General features: G+C 34.9%; 3 protein-coding genes across 3 annotated transcripts in view; 1 reads left to right on the forward strand and 2 right to left on the reverse strand.

Annotated features, from left to right (window-relative positions):
- Positions 1-2,579: 2,579 nt before the first annotated feature.
- OSCP1 (Organic solute carrier partner 1) lies at positions 2,580-3,593 on the reverse strand. The gene has a single exon (XM_069504971.1). The coding sequence runs from the start codon at positions 3,591-3,593 to the stop codon at positions 2,580-2,582; it is 1,014 nt and encodes a 337-aa protein (XP_069361072.1).
- A 66-nt stretch (positions 3,594-3,659) lies between these two features.
- On the forward strand, positions 3,660-7,155 carry Smyd4-4 (SET and MYND domain containing, class 4, member 4). Its single transcript, XM_034978739.2, has 2 exons — positions 3,660-5,068; positions 5,967-7,155. The coding sequence occupies exons 1-2, from the start codon at positions 3,660-3,662 to the stop codon at positions 6,424-6,426; spliced, it is 1,869 nt and encodes a 622-aa protein (XP_034834630.1). The 3' UTR covers positions 6,427-7,155.
- A 1,589-nt stretch (positions 7,156-8,744) lies between these two features.
- Positions 8,745-23,938, reverse strand: part of LOC117990957 (uncharacterized) — a 71,658-nt gene continuing 56,464 nt past the window's right edge. The window contains exons 5-8 of the mRNA XM_069505006.1: positions 19,100-20,329; positions 15,646-16,827; positions 12,097-13,413; positions 8,745-11,336 (exon numbers count right to left, since the gene is read on the reverse strand). Of these exons, the coding sequence (XP_069361107.1) occupies positions 9,912-11,336; positions 12,097-13,413; positions 15,646-16,827; positions 19,100-20,329 (5,154 nt within the window). The 3' untranslated portion in view covers positions 8,745-9,911. The remainder of the gene's footprint in view (positions 11,337-12,096; positions 13,414-15,645; positions 16,828-19,099; positions 20,330-23,938) is intronic.

A 23,938-nucleotide genomic window follows, 5' to 3' on the forward strand; every position in this document is an offset into this window, starting at 1 on the left:
GTATCAAGTTTTCTGACCAATGTTTTTGATGACAATGTGAACATGTATTAAAATTTGTGTTATGAATATTGACATCTAAAACATTTATTGTTTTAGTAAGAAAATAACCTGTCTGAGTGCAACTTTTGCAAAAATTGTAAAATACCAAAAAGGGACGAGTTAGGATGAACTTTACTAGTAAATCAAATTATGAGGTTATGAATGAGTGAGATGATTTTTTTGTTTTTAATATTTTTCTAAACCAAAATAGGGTCTTGGACTGTATTAATTAAACGACGGTAGTTTATGGGGCTAGAATTCATTATTAAAGATAATAATTTTAAAAAAATCATGATTTATATTATTTTTTTAAATAAGTAATTATTAACGTCACAAGACGTAAACATCAAATATTTTTTAACTTAAAACATATTTTCCCGCAAAAAATTATCTTTTTATGTTTTTATTTTTAACATGAACGTCACGCTTTCGTGCAGCGTAAAGTTTATGTTAAAAATAAATAAAAATCATGATTTTTAAATTATTCTCTTTGAAAATGAATTCTAGCCCCGTAAACTGCCGTTATACAAAAAATCACTTCATTTTATTACTACAGCCCAAGACCCTATTATAAGGGAACTCGCACACTATGGGTGAGATCTATAGAGCGCACTCTGTCTTAGCTTGGACTTAAGACAGAGTTAAAACGGGACAGCTATAACTCTCACATAAATTTGTCTCGTTTTAATTCAATCTTGAGTCTGAGCAAAGTCAAAGTGCGCTCTATAGATCTCAGCCTTAATGCCACGAGCGCGGCTAGTGGCCGCTAAGTCATGGTAAACTTTAGTTAGACCTTAAAACTTTTTTCTTATTATAATATTTTGTTCATAGTAGGTAGTACTTAACCTCTGCATATTTTGTCAACAGTATAACTTTAAACTTTGTTTTCTACCTATGAGAAAAGAGGTGGAGGACAGGCTTGAACAGCCGTTTGTTTTGTATTCTGATCAGATGCTGTCCCTGATAAAAATGTATGTTTAAGTGTTTTTTAGGGTTCCGTACCTCAAAAGGAAAAACGGAACCATTATAGGATCACTTTGTTGTCTGTTTGTCTGTCTGTCAAGAAACCTACAGGGTACTTCCCGTTGACCTAGAATCATGAAATTTGGCAGGTAGGTAGATCTTATAGCTGACATTTGGGGAAAAATCTGAAAACCGTGAATTTAGGGTTAGATCACACAAAAAAAAAAATTGTGGTCATGAACTAATAATTAGTATTTTCAACTTTCGAAGTGAGTGACTATATCAAGAAATAGAAATAGAAATAGAAATAGTTTTTATTTGCCAGAATGTGGTACAATTAGGTCTTAAATCTATTTTGAGCCCTTGACATTCAACCAATAACTTGGTGTGCAACTTATTATAGTAACTACATTATCATAGAATAATAAAGTGTGAAAATTAACAATCAATAATCTACTTAACTTATTTAGATAAAATGTATCTATCTAGAAAGTACCTAATGTTAACAATATGATTTTATTCAAATATAAAAAAACCCATGTCAATGTCAATAATAATTATTAAAAAAAAAGAAGTATACATGTTCTTCAGCTAAAAAAATTGAAATAACAATCCTAGAATAACACCACAATAGTTAAGGTCAAGTGGGGTATCATATGAAAGGTCTTCACCTGTACATTCTAAAACAGATTTTATTTATTTTTATGCGTCATAGTTTTTGAATTATCGTGCAAAATGTCGAAAAACTACGACTGTAGTACGGAACCCTCATTGCGCGAGCCTGACTCGCACTTGGCCATTCTTTTTTTAGAGAAGTTTCAATTTTTTGTTTTGAATGTGACAATGTTGTGATCTAAATATTAAAAATAGAAATATTTTTGATACTTCGTGTTTTTTTAAATTATCATACCTAATATCATAATGATAATCATAAGATTATTTTGAAATAAAAGTCAGGATCTTTGAATCAAAGATCCTACCCTTTACCTGAACCCCCATCCTTGGCTGTACTCTAGCTGATATTGAATGACCTTGAGTAAAAATTATTTGCCTTGAGTACAAGCTTGAGTAGTATGTTTACCATCGACCTAATATTTTATAGTACTGATTGAAATGGTTTACAATGTTACTCATACTACATGATTCCTCATGACTACTGTACCTACCAGTAGGCCTATTCGCTATACCTAGTCGGCTTGACTAGTTCACTCTTTGTATTTCATGGTTCACTCTGCTATGGCTATGGTTCGGTAATCCCCTGAAAATTGTGGGCGGTTTGTGGTTTTGCTTACTCTATGGTTTCGATTTAGTGAAAGTGATTGGTCAATTTAAAAATCGTTACGCAAGAGCAGCCAATGGACAGTTAGAGTCATATTAGTATATTATCTATGGTTAGAGTCGCGGGACCGGCCCGGGGGTGTACTAAAATTATAAAAGTCACGATCAGAGTAGGATTTGGATAATATTTTTTGACTTTGGAAGTTGGAAAAGTAGAAAACTAAAAGAAAAACTTGAAGTTATGTAATTTTATTACAATAATAAGTTAACTAGTACCTACTTCCTACCTAGTGGAAGTTTTAAAGATCCGAAAAAGTTTCATTAAGCATTTTTATTAGATCCTGTTGTGGAGAGCTGGGTAAATTAGCCGTGTAAGTGAGATCGTTATTTTTATTTCTTACGTGAGCAGTTATCTTCGTATATTCAATGTTTTTATCTAATTTAATAATCTTGTTTTTTAACTTCTCGTTACCCAAATCTATAGGCAGCTGTAGCTCGACATAATGTTTGCACGATCCTACTTTTTCTATAGAACCCAAGAGGTAGCTGATTTCACTTGTTTCGATACAGCAGCTTTCGTATTCCTCGGACTTCTTGGAGTCATATTTGTAAATATTTTCGCCTAAATTCTGTAGGACCACTGGATTGAGCGTTGACGGCATACTAAACGTTCCGTCCTTCTTTTGTAAGCCTAATCTTAAAAGTACTGAAATTTTGGTGTGGTATTCTGAAAACCAAAGTATTAACGTATTGCACAAACCATTGTAATCGTCGTCGGTAAACGTATTGGATAAAAATTCAAATTTTCTCAGAGCATTTTCGAAAATGCTCTTTGTGAAATATTCCGGCATTAGTTTATCTACGCTGCGCAAATGCCGTCGGCTTATGTCAAATATATTTTGGTTTGTCGCCACAGAGAGCTGCCATTTGAATATCATAGTCATGAGATCCCATAATTTGCTCATGGAGTAGTCGTCAAGTTTCATAATGGATGTTGCAGATATATCTTGAAGAAGTTGTCTAATGACAGCGTGTGTGGCGACCGGCTGTGGTATAAATAGCTCGTCCAGTAGTTTGGGATGTAGCAGCACTGTTACTATATCTGTAAGTACTGGAAATAAACAAACATTTCTATCTTTTATACAAGATTTTTTAAGTACATAATCTAAAGAATAGCACTGTTTTTTATAAAGAAACTTACCTCTTACAGATTTATCCAGTGGTATATTCTGCGTTTTTAACCTCTGATCGATAACGTAAATCATTTCACAACCTAAATTTACAACAATAAATGGTGTAGCAAAGTGAGACATTTCCTCACTGAAACCGAGCTTTAGCCTTTAGCAAATCAATACTGGGTCACTAAGAAAGTAAGCAAAATGATTATTGATTCTTGCTATGAAGGTGTTATTACAAAGCTAACCGCACAGGGCAAAATCAAGGAAATCTCGGATCATTTGCTTTCATTGGATACAAATGATAAAAGGGTCCTATTCGTGTATAAGATTTTGGAGGATTTAAATGCCTTTCCCAAAGTGCAAGAAGTTAAGAAAAATGATGACCTGTCTGTACACTACCGTAACCAAGGTAACACATTCTTTCAACAATATAAACATCATAAAGCCTGGCAATATTATAATTTATCCCTTCTATATGCTACTCTGTCCTCTGAAAACTATTGCTTAGCACTGTCCAATAGGTCAGCAGTATTCTACGAATTGGGAAAATATGATGAATGCTTGCAAGATGTTGACAAGGTGTTGTCTTTAGAATACCCAAAGAATTTACTTGAAAAACTTACAAAAAGGAAAGAAATGTGTATGGCCTTAAAGAAAAAGGTCCCTAAGGTTGAATCGCATGAATTAAGTGAAACATTAGAAATGGAATGTGAAAAAGATTCCAGATATCTTGCTGCAAGCAATAAATTGGAAGTGCTGTACACAGATGAGATGGGAAGGCATGTAGTTGCTAAAAGGGACATAAAAGTCGGTGAGATTCTGGCTCAGGAAGATCCTTACTTGAGTGTTTTATTAAAATCTCAGATTCTCTGTGCCTGCAGCTATTGTCTCTCTCGAAGTTTGAATCTCTTGCCTTGTGATAGTTGCTGCATGGCTCTTTATTGCAGCAATGAATGTAAAGAAAAAGCCTTGAGAGAATATCACTCAGTTGAATGTCCATTGATGGTTACATTAGTTGAGATGGACTTTACAAAATTAGAACTGCTGGCCCTGAGAACTGTAATCAAAGCCCGTCAGGATCACAACAGTTGGAATGATCTGTTCAAAACTATAGAAGATACTGATGCAAATTTTAACTCTGAATTCCGGGGACATGTCAAAATTGATGATAAATGGATTTTTGATTCAAAATACTATCCATCTATTCATACATTGGAAACTAATTTAGAAAAGAGATCTGTGTCTGATATATTTCAGAAAGCTGTGTCAGCTGCAGTGTTTCTAAGGTTTTTGGAAATGAATACTAAATTTTTGAATGCTGATGGTGAGGAAGACAAGGAAATGATCAGAAGTACTGTAGCAGGACTCTTGCTCTTACATTTGATGACAAGTCCTACAAATATGCATGGAATTAGTACAAACACAGAGAGTCAAAATCGTACATTCCTTGACGAAGTTAGTCTTGCAGGTGCGGCTTACGCATTTATCAGTCTTCTCAACCACTCCTGCGCTCCCAACGTTGTCAGGTTCAGTACGCTGGGCTCTGCAAGAATGACACTATTTGCTATAAGACCCATAAAGAAAGGAATGCAAATCTTTGATAATTATGGGTAAGATCAAGATCAATATAACCTTTTTTGATATAAAATATTTCTTTATTTTATTTTTAACTAAGAGCAGGTAATATTATTAAAATGTTGGTAATTCAATTATCAGTCCCTTTGCCTGTAACTGTGTGGATATAGATTTTTTAGCAACCCTGTAAAAACCCTATTTTTATTGTGCTAGAAAGAGTGATGTCTATTCTGCCTAATCTTGGCAAAATCGGTTTAACAATAGACTTGTACCTAAAGGTAACAGGTAGACACGTTTCTATTATTCAGATAAATACTATGAATGCGAAAGTGTGTCTGTCTGTCAGATTTTTATATGACCTATCTGATAAATCAATTTTGACATTTGGTCCAGACTCCAGAGATAGGTTGCAGGCTGCGTTTCAGGGACAGACATAGCTTTAATCCTGGAATTCAAAATTTTTAAAAAGCTAAATCCGCATGGATGACTTTGTAATTGTCATTTATTTGGTAAGCTAAGAGGTATCCTTCATCCAGAAGATCGATAAAGGCTACTTTTTATCATGGAAAATTAAAGGACTCCCACAGGATTTTGAATTCCTTAAAAACTTAATCCACACGGACGAAGTTGCGGCCATCATCTAGTTAGTATATAAATGTTTATTGTATTTTGTTACATTAAATACTAGCTTATGCTCGCGACTTCGTCCGCGTGGACTACACAAATTTAAAACCCCTTATTTCACCCCCTTAGGGGTTGAATTTTCAAAAACCCTTTCTAAGCAGAGAATGCCTACGTCACAATAGCTATCAGCATGCCAAATTTCAGCCCGATCTGTCCAGTAGTTTGAGCTGTGCGTTGATAGATCATTCAGTCAGTCACCTTTTCCTTTTATATACTTAGATTCTAATAATAACATTGATGTATTTTCAGCTCACATCACGCACTGGAAGATCGCATGTCGCGGCAGGCTTCCCTCAAGTTTCAATACAAGTTCATATGCATGTGTGAAGCTTGCATAAACAATTGGCCCACATATTTTTCATTGGCCGCTCAGCGTTGCTCTATGGTCCCACCAAATTTAACCAAGGCTAAAAACAAACTTTTGCCCGAGAATACAATAGAAAGCCTTAAACGAGGGGATTTAAAGACTGCAAAAAATATATATAAACGTCTGTGTATTTTAAGTGAGACGTTGGAGCCGTATGCACCATGTATGGAGCTCTGTGACTGTCAGGAATCTCTCAAACAATGCTTAGCTATATTTGAAGGCTTGCCTCCCTATGGGACCACTCAACTGGTTGAGTGGAAAGAAATGCTTCCTGTCGCTGGGACCTCTGAAAATATGACGCGTGTTCTTAAAAATAAGTTCAAGGACTGGTATTTACATTGAAAAGGATTTGGAATTGAAGATTTTTTTACAAATCATCATACATCATCTTCCCATGTGGATATAGTGAAAAACTGAGAAGGCACATTTTTTTTTTTAATCTTTTTTGCTGGGGCTTTAGAAGTCTGTGAATCTCAAAATCTGGAAATGTCCTGAATGCAAGAAATTTTCCTGGTGCAGTGTCAAAAAGGATAAAGTTTTCGGGGGTGTGTATTTTGTAAAATTTAAAGCTGAAGCTACCATTTAGGTAGGTATAGGTCCCGCAAATTGCTAATGTGCGTGGCCACCATTTTAGTGACGTCAGCACTAGACTGAAGTTTCGAGCTGATGGGATATTTTTATTTCGGCTGACGTCAAAATGACGTCATTTCGATGTTAATGAGACGTGGTTCCAGCGCAATAGCATTTTGCGGGATTTATTGCACTGAGATGGGTCGTGACTCGGTGAAGTAGGATGCAGGTTGTGAGAAGTTGACAGCAACACTAAAAGCCTTACTTCTACTGTCACTTTCCCTCAACCCGCATCTTATCTCACAAGTTGTCTGATTGAAACAGTATACCTCTCCTCCGGCACCTCGGTAAAGCATCTTTGATTTTTATAAACATACATTCTTCTTTCTCCCTGGGTTTCTTTTCTGCACTTAGATTTCATCATCAACATCAACCGATAGACGTCCACTGCTGGACATAGGTCTCTTGTAGGGACTTCCACACGTCACGGTCTTGCGCCGCCTGAATGCGGCTTCCTGCGACTCGTCTGATGTCGTCCGTCCACCTAGTGGGGGGGTCTTTTAATACTGCGTCTTCCGGTGCGAGGTCGCCATTCCAGCACCTTGGGACCCCAACGTCTATCGGTTGTACGAACTATGTGCCCTGACCATTGCCACTTCAGCTTCGCAACCCGTTGAGCTATGTCGGTTACTCTAGTTCTCCTACGGATCTCCTCATTTGATCACATATAGAAACTCCAAGCATAGCTCTCTCCATCGCCCGCTGAGTGACTGAGCTTTCTTATGAGGCCTATAGTTAGCACTTAGATGTAGCCCCATCTTTTGTATGTGATAACTGATAAGCATTATAGCCTTTACTTACACTGTAACTTACTTATTAACTTACACCTGTAAAACTTTACCTTTAATCAAGTGCTACAGCTATAGTTTAGTAATTAAGATAAAGAGATATTAGTTTATAAGTAACTGTATTTTTGAATTGTTTATGTTTAAGAAACTATGACTGTTATCAATCTAGACTGAATTTCTAATTATACAAAAATTCTCGTCTAGTGGTGAACTGAAGTTTAGTGATTAAAATCAAGAGATTTATTAAGTCTTGTTGAATTTGTCTACATTTTTTAAGAAACTAGATACTGAATTTTTTATTCATATAGATAAATTTTTGTCAAGTGGTGTACATAAACCTATACAGGGTGTAACCAGAACACTGGCAAAAACGAAGACAGGTGATCGTACTGATGATCAGTGATATGATACCACAAAAAAAAACGCGAAAAAATATTTTCTATATTTTGTAAAATTTCATGATATATAATGCAAATAAAACATTTCTGACTGACGCTAGAGGTCAACGAACGTTCCGTAGGTAGGCCACTCGGAGTCACGGCCGCCTACGACGCGGCATTGACCGGAGTTTTGCACGCTATACATTGCGGGTTTGAAAAATACTAAATCTGGTATTGGATTGTATTTAGGTAGTATAACAATAACGCTAAGTTTTTGCTAGCGTTCTGTTTACACTCTGTATAGTTTATTGATTAAAATCAAGAGACTTGTTAAGTATCCTTTTTAAGTCGTTGACATTTTCAAGAAATAATCATTAATAACTTATCTATCAGCCTAGCTAGACTGAATTTCTTATTCATATAAATGTTAATTAGTGTTTGAGTCTCAGAGTTACAACAAGACAGATTTGTTTTAGTGTTTATTTAGTATTTAATAAATAATAAAATATTTCATCAATTTGTTTTTTTTTAAATATAGACAGGTAATAATAGACTTTTTTGTTGTTTCTGAAATAAACTTTAATAAAACAACAGGAATGTAAATCTTACAATATTGAAATTTACTTGTTCAAAAAAATAAATACAGAATAATGTAGGTATAGCTCGCGACAGGTCGAAATGGCAATCGGGCTCTGAGGCGGGGGAACGCCCCGCACATTCGACGTCCCCGCGCTCGCCCACACCGGATTAACGCGGGGGCTGTGTGGGCACACGAGTAGATATTATAGACCAGAGGGGAAGCTTCACACTAGCCCACGCACACCACGACGTGCCACGGACGCTCCGTGCGCCCAGGGCGGCAAACAGAGCGTCCGTGACACGTCGTGGTGTGCGTGAGCTGCGCTAGAGTGAGTGAACCTACAGCCAGCCGCTAGTATGAAGCTTCCCCTCTGGTCTATATATCTACTCGTGTGGTGTGGGTGTGCGGGCTTCCCCACCCCGAATGCGATCTCAACCTGTCGCGTACTACAGATACCGCACATGGAGTATAAATATTTCTACTCCGTTGTATGAGTCCCGCAAATTGCTATTGCTCTGGAACCATGTCTCATTAACATCGAAATGACGTCAGCCGAAATAAAAATATACCGTCAGCTCGAAACTTCAGTCTAGTGCTGACGTCATAAAATGGCGGCCACACGCATTAGCAATTTGCGGGACGTATACCGTACTACCACTTTTATAAGACGCATCGGCAAAGCTCGTTTGCGTAGCAAAGCGCAACCTAATGCCGACTAATTCACCAATGAAATACAGACCTTATTGCTTGACGTTAAGAATTTAATCAATAGCGGAAGGACGCGCGCTATGATTGGCTGAGATATTTTCGCGCCATTCCAAAAAGTTTAAAAATAACTTATTAAAGTGGCAGTACTGTACGTTTTCCTAAAGCAGTAAAATGAATAAATAATTATATTAAGTTATCACCCGCAGACACGGTGTTCTACCCGTAATATTAATTGTTCATGGAAAATGCAAGTCCTTAGACAATCAATAATGTTACCTACCTGAAAAAATAACACTAAATTGCAACGCATATCCGCAGTGGAGTGAAGTCGAAACGAAGCGTCTTTTTCAGGGTTCCGTACCCGAAGGGTGCTAACTGCTAACGGGACCCTATTACTAAGCCTTCGCTGTCCGTCTGTCTGTGGCCTGTGGGCTGTATCTCATGAATCGTAATAAGTTGAGAGGTGAAATTTTCAGTGTGTATTTCTATTGCCGCTATAACAACAACATGGACGTAATAAATATACCTAACAACAACTAATGAAAAAATCAAAATAAAAAAAACTAGAAATTGACGCATGACTTTCGCCCGACTTCAATATTGGTAGTACGCGACAGGTCGATATGGCAATCGGTGTGCGTGGCGTTCCCGCTCTGATAGTCATCTCGACCTGTCGCAGACTTTACTTTTTCTTTGTAGTGACTTTCGAAGTCTGATTTTTAAAAAGATTTTTTTAATTACTTAGAAAATACAATGTATAAATACAACTACTAACAATAAATACATTTTAGTATTTAACTGAATAGCTACAGCATTTGGTATCGTGTAAATTATATGAGCTTTTGGAACAGTTGCAACTTTATCTGCATTAAGTATAATTGTTCTATTAGATAATACTGTATTTATGGGACTATGATCGACTAAATATTCAATAGCACTATCAACTTCATTATAAGGCAATATGTCTCTTGGAAGTGTTTCGAACATTGTATAACCGTCTCCTCCGTCTGCTATGAAAGTTGATGTAACCACTTTGTACTCGTAATTGTCTTGAAGATCGATTAGCTCAGGACATTCAGAGCAGACTGCTGCCGCCTTAACTATACGTGACCCTGGTTTTTGGGCTAAATCATACACTACTTCTACACCTGAGTATTGTAGAAACTGACCCGGAGTATCAATTGTCCGCCAAGCTTCCACTGAATGCTCCAAAGCTTGTGTTAATACTGTTCCATTCATTGTTAATAAACATAATGTATCGGAATATGGCATAACAGTTATTATATCACCTCTTGTAATATTAAAGGGCTTTTCCGGGCGGCTTATTGATGTTCTTAGTCTGCCTCCTTGAGTGATTGCTATGTAAAAAGGTGGACTATTCTTGAAATACTTTTTCGTATAATCGATGATTGCATCGTTGATAAAGTTGCCCATATTACATTCTCTGAGACGGCACGAATCTCCATCAAGAAATACTAACGAGGTGCCAACAACTACGTCGTTTATTCGATCAATATCCTTCTGATACCTTTTAACTATTTCCAATACCTCTGGGTCTTCTGGTACATCTTTATTTAATAATATCGGATATCCATCATATCTGACGATTTCACCTTTATCATTAAAAATTAGATGCAGTTTTCCAAGATATTTAGTGTACGCGTAGGCTTGTACTACGGGAACTTTCCTTCCAGATTTCTGTTGCACTAAAGTTGGATACGGCCCTGCAGGGTATTCTGGAATTTCGCCTGTACTGTTGCTATTAAGGAGAAATGTATTCGAGTGACCACCTATTACCAAATCTATATCGTCAACCTTTTCAGCGATTTCCAAATCTTTCAAAAAACCAGAATGACCGAGAGCTATTAAAATATGTATTCCAAGATCCTTCAATTTTCTTACTTCTCTATTAAGAGCTAAAATTTCATCTTCGTATTCAACATTGTTTTTGGGTGCCAGAAATTTAGTCTCCGGTGTCAAATATCCAATAATTCCTATTTTAACTCCACTTTTAACTATTACTGTCGAATTGTATAAGTTAGGTATATTTACAAGTTCAGGCACTTTCTTTAGTATGAGATTAGCCGTTACAATTGGGCATGATAAGTTTCTTATAAAAGGTATCACTCCTCCTACTTCTTCATCAAATTCGTGATTTCCAAGTGACTGTAAGAAAACGATAATTATATTATTGTGTAGGTTTTCTTTAATAACCATAAGCATTTTATATACATTACGTGTATTTAATATTTTTAATAGGGGGTTGTCGTTCCATCCATCGTTATTTCATTTAGTATGCTATTTAGTATATCCTGTACCTAGCAGCTGTATCAAGCGAAACTCCAAGTTCTCTTTAGTTTTGGGATCATAATATTTTATCGGCTTCAGGCAATGTTCGAAGTCTTGGTAATAGGTAGCATAAAATATTATATTTTTGACGTGTTAGAGTTTGGAGAAATAAAACAAAATGTATCCATGAACAAATTTATTTAAGTACTTACCGACGTTTATTTTCTTAAATAAAACTTAGGACAATACACATTACTTCTTAATCGTATAGGAACGTGAGATGTAAACAACGAATTGTTATCTATATCTATAACTACCTACATAAAACATAACTGTATCAGGACGATTTCTGTACCTTAAATATACTTAATTTTAATCGGAGGAATAATTTTTGAGCCCAAAGCAATTTTTAGTTTTGGATACCAGTCATTTCACGAGGAAGGTTTTCTACACCTAACCTAATATGTATTCTAATACCTATAACACATTCATATTTATTATTTGTCTAATAAGGGTACCCACGCGAAGCCGAGGCAGGTCAGCTAGTACTACGTTATAGTGAGAAGTTTGTACAAAACAAATAAATTAAAAATATGTATAAAGATTGTGATAAGGTATTAATAAAGCCTCTATTAGCGCTTTCACCGAGTACAACTACTCGACGCTCGAGTGCAGGTAAAACAGGACTGTGTTTTCTAATATAACTCAGTGTACAATCCAATTCACTATAGTTGAGTGTCCGACTTGGTAGATTACTTAACATTGTATACTCGTCACCTCCACTGTACATAAAATATGGCATGATAACATTATATTCTTCATCATTGACTACTTCACTGAACTCTGGTATGGAACAATTCCAACACCTTGCCTCAGCGCTTACTACTTTCGACCCGCGAGGTTTGCTATTATCGTATACAACTCTTAAACCGGAAACTTGGAGAAATTCTCCTGGATAATCTAGTTCACTAAAATTCCCTATTGAATGTTCCAACATTTGCATCAAAACATTACCACTCATAGTTACAACAACAAGATATCCTTGAAAAGGCATTACCGCTATTAAATCGCCTTTTGTAATGTTAGCTGGCATTTCAGCGTGTGCTATGGACGATCTCACACCACCGCCTTGAAGAACTGCTATGGGTGCATCCGTCCAGTGATTCTTACCTTTGTACTCACTAGCATAACGATAAATCATAGCGTCTGTTATTAAATTTCCCATATTGCATTCTTCATGTTGGCAATCGAGTCCATTTAAAACAACTGACGTAGTTCCAATAACTTCTTCAGTATAGTTAAGAATTTGGTCGCGATACCTTTTTACAATTTCTAAAACACTAGGATCTTGAGGAATTGTCTTGTCTAATAATATAGGAATACCATCTGCGCTTAATAACTCTCCTTTCTTATTAAATACCATGTGGAGTTTACCAAGGTACTTAGTATATGCGTACGCTTGTACTACTGGAACTTGTTTACCAGATGCTTGAGAGACGTATGTCGGATAAGGCCCCAAGGATTTTTCAGAATCTGGACTTGTGCCATTCCAGAGAAATGTATTTGAATGCCCACCAATCACAAGATTCAAGCCATCTACTGCGTTTGCTATTTCTAAATCTCTTAAATATCCTGAGTGCCCAAGACCTATAATAATATGAACTCCTTCACTTTTTAATTTTTGCACTTCTTCTTTAACAGCAACGATTTCATCTATGTATTCAACATCATTTTTCACAGCCAACATTTTTGTTTCAGGTGTTAGGTATCCTATCACACCAACAGATGTGCCAGAGATATTAAATACAACAGATTTTCTTAAATTAGCTTCTCTTTCCAGTTCAGGTACTTTTGTTAAAATAAGATTAGCTGCTAGAACAGGACAAGTTAAATTTTCTATAAATGGAGATAGTCCGCTTACGCCTTGGTCAAATTCGTGGTTCCCGAGTGACTGTAACAAAGAAAGAATAGAAAAGTTTAGGGTCTACGAATATAATTGGGTAAATAATATAGGTTAGGTGGGTACATATAGTTCCATGCTTTAGTACACATTAATATAATGAAAGCTTTAACAATCATGCATGCATTAGGTAATGTCAAGTGAAATTTCCGTTTTTTTGTAATCCGAAGAAGTTTTTAAAAAATCGGTCAAGTGCGAATCAGACTCACACAGGTTTTTTAAAAATTTACATGGCAGCCATTTTGAAATTTTTAATATTTGTTGTTACAAAATTTCAACTCTCTCCTTATTACGGTTCACGAGGTACATCCCGCGACTGACATGGATGGACAACGGAAGCTTAGCAAGAGGGTCCCGATGGCACCCTTCGGGTACAGATGTGACGAAAATCTTTATACAATGCGTACCTACCTAATTTAACTCCTCACGCGCCATTTTAGCATTTTTTGTCAAATTAATTTCATGTCAAAAGTACGATTTTAGTCCTTATTTTAAAGGTGTACGTATTTATGTACGTATTTTTTGACATGACAGTTGACCCATAGAGTTAAAAATGGCGCGTGAGAAGTCATTTTTACAGACTACACATACCTACAGCGTATTACAAGGCGAGATTTTAGGCCCGATATGTTTCACTAATTTTATTAATGACATAGAATCAAAATCGTATGCATTGCGAACTTGTCCGAGTCGATCTAATATATTATTATGTTGCCATTGCGAAAAAAATCATATTAAATCTACTGACGATCTGGAGAGGTGACTAATTAATAATAACATGAATATAATTAGGTCTAAATGAAAAACCCACCACAATTTAATGATTCACAGGACACAGCTGAACTTCTGGGTAAGTTTATCTAGCCCAACATTTTTACAGAAAGCTTTTAAAAGCACAACGATTCAGTTAAGCATACTAATTGAAGTCTGTACAATTTATAACATACCTTTTAGTAGAGTTAAGGAAGCTTGTTAGGTTACTAGTCTATAAAAATATCCAAATAAACCTGCATTACATGAAATAAATTTAGACCTTTGTATTTTATGGTAACAATAAATTTCACTTAACCTCTTACATTCTTACTAGCAAAAAAATATTCAAAAATTATACAAATGGAAGTTATATTTACACTTTATTGAAATAATACACTAGCTTCATAAGAATAGTAGGTACTGATTCTGAATACGTTAGCCCAGTCAATTTAGCTCAAAAAATAGGTTGCTATAACTCGCATAGAGCTGAACATTTGTACGGATGTTTGGAACACCATTATGAATAAAATATGAAAAACCCCCTGCAATCTGACATTTGCAATAAAAATATTCACAGGCAATGGGCAAAGTTCACAGATATGGTTTTTTGCGTTTTTTCAGGCTAATAATATTTATACTTATAATGTTTACTTTTATTTTAGCTCTAGTGATGTTTTTAAGCACGGGGTAGGTAACTAGTAACTACTTTTACAAATTATGAAGAAATCTAATTTTTCAACTACATAATATTTAAATCGTAATATCTCAGAAACGGTGAAATCTTAGGAGAAAAAGTGTAAAACAGTTTTATACATAGGTAATTGCATGATCTACAATTATTTTGTTTCACCTATTTTAATGATAAAACTTACCGTTTGCCTGGAAACGCAAAAAAACCATATTTGCGAACTTTAAGCTTGAATACTTTTTTTGCAAATGTCGGATCGATGGAACCTTCACATTTCATTTATAATGGCGTTCCGAACATTCGTACTCAGCTCTATGCGAATTATTATAATCTTGAATGTTTAATTTGACTGGGCTACATTATAATCTACGTAGCTAGTAGGCAGGTACCTACAGATAGGAATTTCATTCCATTAGGCACTAGGTAAAGTAGGTACATAGTAAAATTTTAAAAGCAACAAGTAAAATATAAATAATTACAAAGTAATAAATTAATAATACTGTAAAACATCGAGATGTATAGGTAAAGTCATTCTTAAAATTTGTAAATAAATTGCAGTGAGGCGCAATAAATTCTACTTAAAACATTAATATCCAAGCTAAAGCTAAAAATGTTATAACATACGATGCTGTTGTAGCGGTGGCTACACTTATCGCTTTAGCATTGTGAATTATTATTCTGCCTTCGACTGCAGGATGAACAAGTTTGGTTGTATTTATATATTCAACGGTGCATAAGAATTCGCTATAATTTAAAGTCGTCATTGGTAATCCTTTAAACATGAAGAATCCATCGCCTCCATTGGCGAGAAATCCATTTGATAAAATATTGTATTCTGCAGTTTTGTTTAAAATCTCATAAACAGGAATTTTACATTTTCCACAGCGAGCTAGCACTTTTACAACTCTGGCTCCTGGTGGCTTTATGAAATCATATTCTACTTTTAAACCTGATACTTGTAAAAATTGACCAGGGGCACGGATTATATTGTAATTAGCGACGGAATGTTCCAGCATTTTCAAGATGTTTGATCCGTTCATAGCTATTTTTACAAGATTGCCCGCAAAAGGCATGACAGTGTAAAGATCTCCTTTAGTAACATTAAAAAGTTGATCGACATGACTGATCGATGCACGGATTCCACCACCCTGCATAACTGCTATTGGAGCGTCTGTCCACCCCTCCCCTGTATATTCGGAAGCGTGTTTATCAACCATTGCGTCAGCTATCAAATTACCTAAATTGCATTCTTGCAGACGACATGTCAGGCCGTCTAAAAGCACTGATGATGAACCTATTACAGATTCTGATATTTGTTCTATATTTTCACGATATCTATGAACTATGGATAGTACGCTAGGATCTTGCGGTACAGAATTATTTAAAAGTATTGGATTTCCATCAAAGCTTATAATTTCTCCACGGAAATCAAATATTAGATGCAGTTTTCCCAAATATTTGGTATAAGCATAAGCTTGTACTACTGGAACCTGCCGTCCAGATTTTTGTTTTACTAATGTTGGATATGGACCTTGAGGTATTTCTGAATCGATTGTTTTTCCGTTCCATAAAAAAGTATTAGTATGGCCACCTATCACGAGATCAATGTCATCTACTTTTTCTGCTATCTCTAAATCTTTGTCAAATCCAGAATGTCCTAAAGCAACAAATATTTGAATGCCCTCGTTTTTGAGTCGATTTAGTTCTTCTCTGATCGCAATTATTTCTTCTATATATTCTACATTGTTTCTAATCGCTAATGTTTTCGTCTCAGGCGTCAGATATCCAATAATTCCAATTTTAATGCCATTAATATTAAATACAACTGATTTCATTATTTTTTTTTCGGCTTCTAACGTAGGTTCTGAAGTAAGAATAAGATTTGCGGCCAGCGTAGGACATGATAAGTTTCTTATAAAGGGTGTAAGTCCGGAGACGCCATTATCAAATTCATGATTCCCCAAAGACTGTAACAAAAGATTATTATAAAAAGATTTTCAACGAACATGATGTACCTACCTACCTACTAATAATAAAGTTATCTATCTTAATATTTTCTAGTAGGTAGGTTAGGTACTGAAAAGTTAAGTGAATAATAAATTAAAATATGTGTATAGGTAAGTATAAGAAGTAATTTAAAAAAGGACGAATATAACGTATAGAAAATTTATTTAATTAAAAATAAAGTATAGGCAGATAAGTATAACTATTTAATAAGTTAAAAAAAATTAAAAAATTTAATAGTGATAAGTATAAAATAGGTACCAAAATCGGAATGTTAATATTTGATATGGATAAATGAAACGAAAAAGATAAAACCAGGTTAATATAAAAAATAAAATAGGTAATTAAAAAATTACAACTAGGAAATAGGAATACAAAGAACATCATTGTTACAATGTTACATAAGTCATAATGAGTATGATTACCATCATGAAATTAGAATGAAAATAAAAATTAATAAGTAATTTTCCGTGTAAGTAATATTCAGCACCTAATAAATCTTGAAATTATAAGCTTTTCACGTGGAATATCCAAAAAAATAATAGATACTATGAATAAAATAAACGAAAATGAAATTTATGAACTACCTACCAATTAAGTGCAGACTCTAGCAATAGTAAAATAATACATAGAACAAAGTGTGTAAAAAGTTACATGCAATAATATCATGATACTTACAATGAGTTGGACTTGTTGAACGAATTTGAATTTGTTGTTGTTGTTGAATGATGATTTTGAAGTAAAAGTTTTAACATAGATACAATAATAATTTTAAAATAGTAAATGATGTAATATCTGATATCGCCAATAATGAGAACAAAAATAAAGTCATAAGTCATAACAATCACGTTAACCATGTGTGCGACAGGCTTAGAGGAATTCTAGCTAAATTTTCTCTAATAAAATACAAAATACCATACAAAACACTGTTATTACTGTACACATCTTTGGCTGAATCAGTTATATCCTACGGATTGTCAAGCTACGGAAGAACGTACAAAACTCATCTTGATAAAATATTTGCACTTCAAATGCGGATCCTAAAGCAAATAGTTCCAAATAAAATAAAATTAGCCTATAAAGATGACTACCGTAAGCTATTTGCTTTCTGCAAAATAATACCTGTACATGAAAAAACAGAACTGACATTATTACATGAACAATATTTTAATGAAGACTTAAGAAAAGTACAGATCCCATATTCAGCCCGAAGAATTGACTACCCTAAACTCCTATTACCTAAATATAACAACTTATATGGAAAAAGAAGGCTAAATTACGTCGTACCTAACCTAATTAACCAGCTTCCAAAGTCACTCACCGACGTCATAAATCGTAAAAATATAAAATTTAAACTAAAAGAATACTATCAACAAATTATAATATCGAAATACAATAATTAAACTTTAAAACATGTCATCAATATCAATTAATATCGAATTTATAAATAAGTACTCTATGAATTAAAAGAATACCATCTATAACTAACACTTACTAATAAAACTAATACCTAACTTATACTACTACTTTATAGTTACTAATAATACTAATAACTAAACTTACTAATAATACTAATAACTTGCCAATAACATTCACCAAAATCAATCACACATTAGCAAAATATTAATGGATATATTGCACTTAAATAAAATAATCACCCTGTACCAGAATTTAAACATCATACACGAAGTAGTGTGCACAGAACACTATTACTCCTACCGTAGTGTGAGTGAGCGTCTTACGCTCGTCATATTGTGTTACTATTCCGCTGTGATATAAATAACGAACTTTTTCTTACCTACCTACATTTATCTATAAATTTAATGATTGTGTTTTTACCTACTAAGTATATTTAGTTTAAAATAACCTACATTTAGTTCAATGTTGTTAGTTTATATAAGTAAGTATTGTTATTTAGCTTTAAGTATTATACCATTAAATTAATGTGCTACGTGTACCTATCTACTGTCGACGGCATTGGTGTACGGAAAAACTTATGATTTAAAGTTTATGATTACACCTAAACTTATTGTAAAATGTACATATTCTTCCTAAATAAATAAATTATTATTTATTATTATTATTATTAATCATTTTAATCTCAACTAACTAAACAATACAAAATCTCAATAAAGCAACTATTAAAACTATAATAGAAGAACTGAATGCAGGAGCAGAGCCAGGCGCAGCGTCTTTGTTGAGCAAAACGATACGTTCCGCCACTTCTGGGTACACAGGACTTCTCTTTTTGATATACTCTTCAGTACATGTAATGGCATCGTAGTCAAGTTCTTCTTTAGTTTGGTTGGCTAACATTGAGAATCCATAGCTTCCACTTGCTAGAGTTGCGGGCATTATTATTTTGTAACTGGCTGTATCGTTTATAGCAAAGAATTCAGGAATAGAACAATCCCAGCAGCGCACGACAGCACTGGATAATCTTGAACCACGTTCTTTCTCTAAGTCGTACACCAATCTTATGCCAGATAATTGGAGAAAACTGTCTGATTGTTTATGAGTACTATATTCACTAACACTATGTTCGAGTGCTTGTTTTAGTACAACACCACTCAGAGTTACTACTACTAAATTGGATGACTCCGCTATCGTAGTAATCAAGTCCTGTCTGCTTACTCTGAAAGGACGAACTAGTGGCCTTATATTACCAGCAAAACTGTTTCCACTTATGATCGCCACAGGGGCATCAGTCCATCGTTCACCTTGGTGTCTGAGTGCATAATAATAAACTATAGAATCTGCAACTAAGTTACCGAAGTTGCATTCCTCAACTTTGCATGTATTACCTTCTAGAAAAACAACAGTACTGCCAATTGGTGTAGATGCCGAAACATCTCTCTTATACCTTTGAATAATATCAGTAATTTCAGCATTTTCACTAACTGTGTCGTCAAGCAATATCGAATCTACCTTATAGTCAGATATTTCACCATCAGCATTAAATACAATGTGTATTTTTCCAAGATGTTTGTTGTACGCGTACGATTGCACGACGGGTACGCGTTTTGAAGACTTTTGGACTACAACGATTTCTTTTTTCGTGGAGTCTTCAATATTTGCTTTTGAGGAGAAAAGGTTTTTATGGCCATTGATAACTAAGTCAATACCGTCCACTTCCGTTGCTAATTCAACAGCTTTTGTGAGTGCAGAATGGCCCAAAGCTATTATAATTTTAACACCGTTAGCCTTAAGTTTGGCTACTTCTTCATTTACAGCTCTCACTTCGTCGATATACTCAATTGTATCATCGCCGTCTAATATTGGAGTAAGATAACCGATAATACCGACTTTAATTCCTTCAATATCTTTCACAATAGACTTTTGTATGATTTGTTTTGCTTCCTTTGTATCAATGATAACATTACTGGCCAGAATTGCGGTTTCTAAGTTTTGTAGAAGCGGAGACAGTTCGGTGGATCCGTTTTCGAGTTCATTGTTTCCGAGGGACTGAAAAGATATGTAAATTATATTAGTATACCTCATGCAAGTCATTACGTCATTACAACTTGTTAATATGAGTGTTTTTCAAACAGAAAAGAAACCAAGCGTAAATAGGTATGAATGAACCACATTTAATACTAATGTATTCTGCCTATTCATAATATTATATTAACTGACTATGTTTAATTACAAAATGAGGGGTTTTATGTGCTTGCTTTTAATGCTTGATTTCTTTTTTACTAAAATTGGTAAAATTGTAAACCAAGATAATGAGTTAGTCTATAACTAGTTCCTAACTGTTGGAGTTAATAGTCGATTGAGATTGCATCTGTTAATAATACAAGTATATTATGATAATATTATGAACACACAGTAAGCGGTAAAGCACATAAAACACAAAACATTACAGAAATTAAGTGAATTTGTTTGTTTTGTAATTTGTTAGTTTAGTTAGGTGTACTTATTACCTGTTTTATATAGTTAGATAGTTTCATGCTAGTTAGATATTTCAATTATTTTGTTAGCATTTCGGGCTTAGGTATATCTGGAATATAAAACTTACGTGTTTTTCTCAAGTACGGGTATTTGTGTAGCAGTTCCTTTAGAGATTATTTTAAACTTATACTTACGTCCTTTCAACCATTTTTACAACCATTTTTCAACATAACATGTCAATGGTATAATGTAATTGGAACTATTGGTGAACAACTAACAGACAATCATTAACCATGTAACCACTAACCACCAATATAAAGACCACACAATATGTACACAGTGTCATTTCACATTATGTAACAGGAGGTGACGCAACATGTATTGATTTTGCTGAGTACATAAAGTTCATAAACTGGATGTAAAGAGTAATCTCTATCTACCTACATTCGGGCCCGGATGTTGAATTATTTCGAGGTGAGGCAAAAACTGAAAAATGTCGCCCTCCGCCCGACAATGTTTTTTATCTTTATAACACAAAAGTTAAGCTGAGTTGATCGACCAAACTAAATAGTAAGCACATATTGATGAGATTTTTGAAACAAAATATGTATAGTTGTAGAGGGAGATCGACAATATCAATCAATCAATCAATTTATTGCAAATAAACAAGTGAATGATAATAATCAGAGGCGGTCGAGGTCAGTTTTGCCTGCGGTGCGAGATTCCATTTTGGGTCGCTCTAGTCTCCAGGCCTCAATTTGCAGTTTTTTTCATATTAGGTATTATCAGAACCTTTATAACATTAGATTTCCAAAAGATTATTAAGTATCTCCTATATACCATAAGTATATACTTACATATAGGTATGTATGTAATTTTAAGCACGCGAATATTTTAATTATTTATTAGAAAAATTATCGGAAAATGAACGCGCGAGCGAATCGAGCGAAGTTTTTTACAACATCGCCCCCCCCTCCCCTACATCCGGGGCTGCCTACATTATTTCAAATTGTTAAACTGATCTGTCTATATTACTTACCTTATGACCTGATACCTTATGGTTTCAGATTTGGGAGATACACAAAATTATTTTAGCCCGTTGATTGCAGTCTTTTAGTTACTGGAAATAAGTAATAACTGATTTAAGGTTTGTTATAAGATTATTATTTTTCATCCCTGAGTACGTCCTAGTTTAAATAAGCCCCAAACAAAATACCTATAAAATAGAATCCATATAAAACTGCGTAGGTACCTAATTGTATTATGAAAGGATTTCATAAAACTTTAAAGCCGTTTAAGTTTAACGGCTTCTCGATTCCAACCACTTTCCAACGAATGCGATCGTGGTTTTAGTTCAAAGTTTAAAGAAAAATCTATTTTGAAGTTGTGCACAACTTTTCAAGATTTCCGCTGAATCTACTTATGCTGAACCGAATCGCATTTTCGTTATACGTGATTTTTATTCGCTTCCTACATAATGGGTTGTATTGTACTGGATTCTATTTAGATTCGGACTTATATAAGTCGAGCTTTTTCAGCGGTTAGGTACTTAAACAGTATAGAGTATTTTTGAACAGTTCAATCCTGAAATATTATTTCTTCATTATTTTCTAAAATATCAATTATTGTTATTATTTGAAAATCAATAATTAATTTATGAACGTGTTATTCTATTTTCATTAAATAATTTAAGCTAATTCTTCCCTTGATATTGCACTTCATGATACTTATTATGTTGTAGCCCATTTTCATTATGTTTTATCTATAGGAGCTGTATTTGCTATTTTTGGAGTATTTGTTCACTGAAACCCGAGTCAATTTATTCGACAGATAATTAAAGCAAATCTTAAAGAAAAACCTTACTAATTAATTTTGCCAGGTAGGTACCTACCTACAAAATAAAGTTTCCTTTTCGTTATTCTAACTGATGTGCTAGCTCTATAAAACAGAATATATGCTATAAGTAGGTAGGTACACAGGCTACACTGACACAGTCTCGGGCACAATAATTAGGTATAGCTATAGTACGCGACAGGTCGAGATGGCAATCGGGAAGGGAACGCCCGCACACCCGTACCGCACCCGCGCTAGCCCGGTGCGGCCGAGCGCGGGTGTGCGGGGTGTCCCCCCGCCTCATACCCTAACTAAGTACCATCTCAACCTGTCAAACCTTCATAGACAATCACTGTGTACACTAATCGGTACAAGCAAACGACATAATTAACAGGATAGGCGTGTAGTGTGTCGTACGAACACATAGCACGTACAGAAGATACACAGATATACTTAGGTACCTACTACCTACTGACAAGTTAGGGTCTTGCCATATATACCATCCAGTGTCTCGGACCTCTGGGGGATTTGCTTCGATCATTAATATGATATACGGGGTTAAATAAAAAAAAACAGAAAGCTCTCGGCACGTAATTGTTATCATTACTACCACTACTACATTACTAACAATATATTTTGCTGAACGCTAAGTCGCTTGACAACACGGCTTTGCCGGTAGGGTGGTAACTAACAACGGCCGTAGCTTAGTAAAGTTCCTACCAGACAATCAGGGACAATCTTGAAATTATAAATTACGATATTGCCAGTTTTGCCACTGCCGGGAATCGTACCCGGGACCTCCCAGTTACAAGATACCTGGTGCCTACCGCTGCGCCAGAGAGGTCGTTTAGTTTTAGTATAATGTTGTATAGACCTATGACATTCAATTTTGGGGAAAATTCGACAGGATATGAGTATTGGTGGTGACCTTTAGTTTGGTATTTAGTAGGTAACATAGAGATAGAGGTACCTAGATAACCTAATAATGTACCTAGGCATTGGCATTGTCCGGTGTCCGGGCATGCATCAAGTGTCAAACGATACATAACCACAAGACACGATAATCACAGATTGCGATACCATACCGCTCGCAAGATGGCACGTAATTAGGGTTGCCAACAATTAATTTAAATTTAACATCTATACTAATGTTATAAAGAGGTAAAGTTTGTATGTTTGTTTCAAGGTGGTAATCTCTGAAACTACTGAGCCGATTTTGAAAATTCTTGCACCAGTAGAAAGCAAAATTATACCTGATAACATAGGCTATATTTTATTTAAAAAATTGTAATACGCTACCCGTGCGAAGATTACTGTATTTTGTACTTTTGTAGTGTCGTGACTCGC

Source organism: Maniola hyperantus, chromosome 19 (assembly GCF_902806685.2).
Source record: "Maniola hyperantus chromosome 19, iAphHyp1.2, whole genome shotgun sequence".
NCBI lineage: Eukaryota > Metazoa > Arthropoda > Insecta > Lepidoptera > Nymphalidae > Maniola > Maniola hyperantus.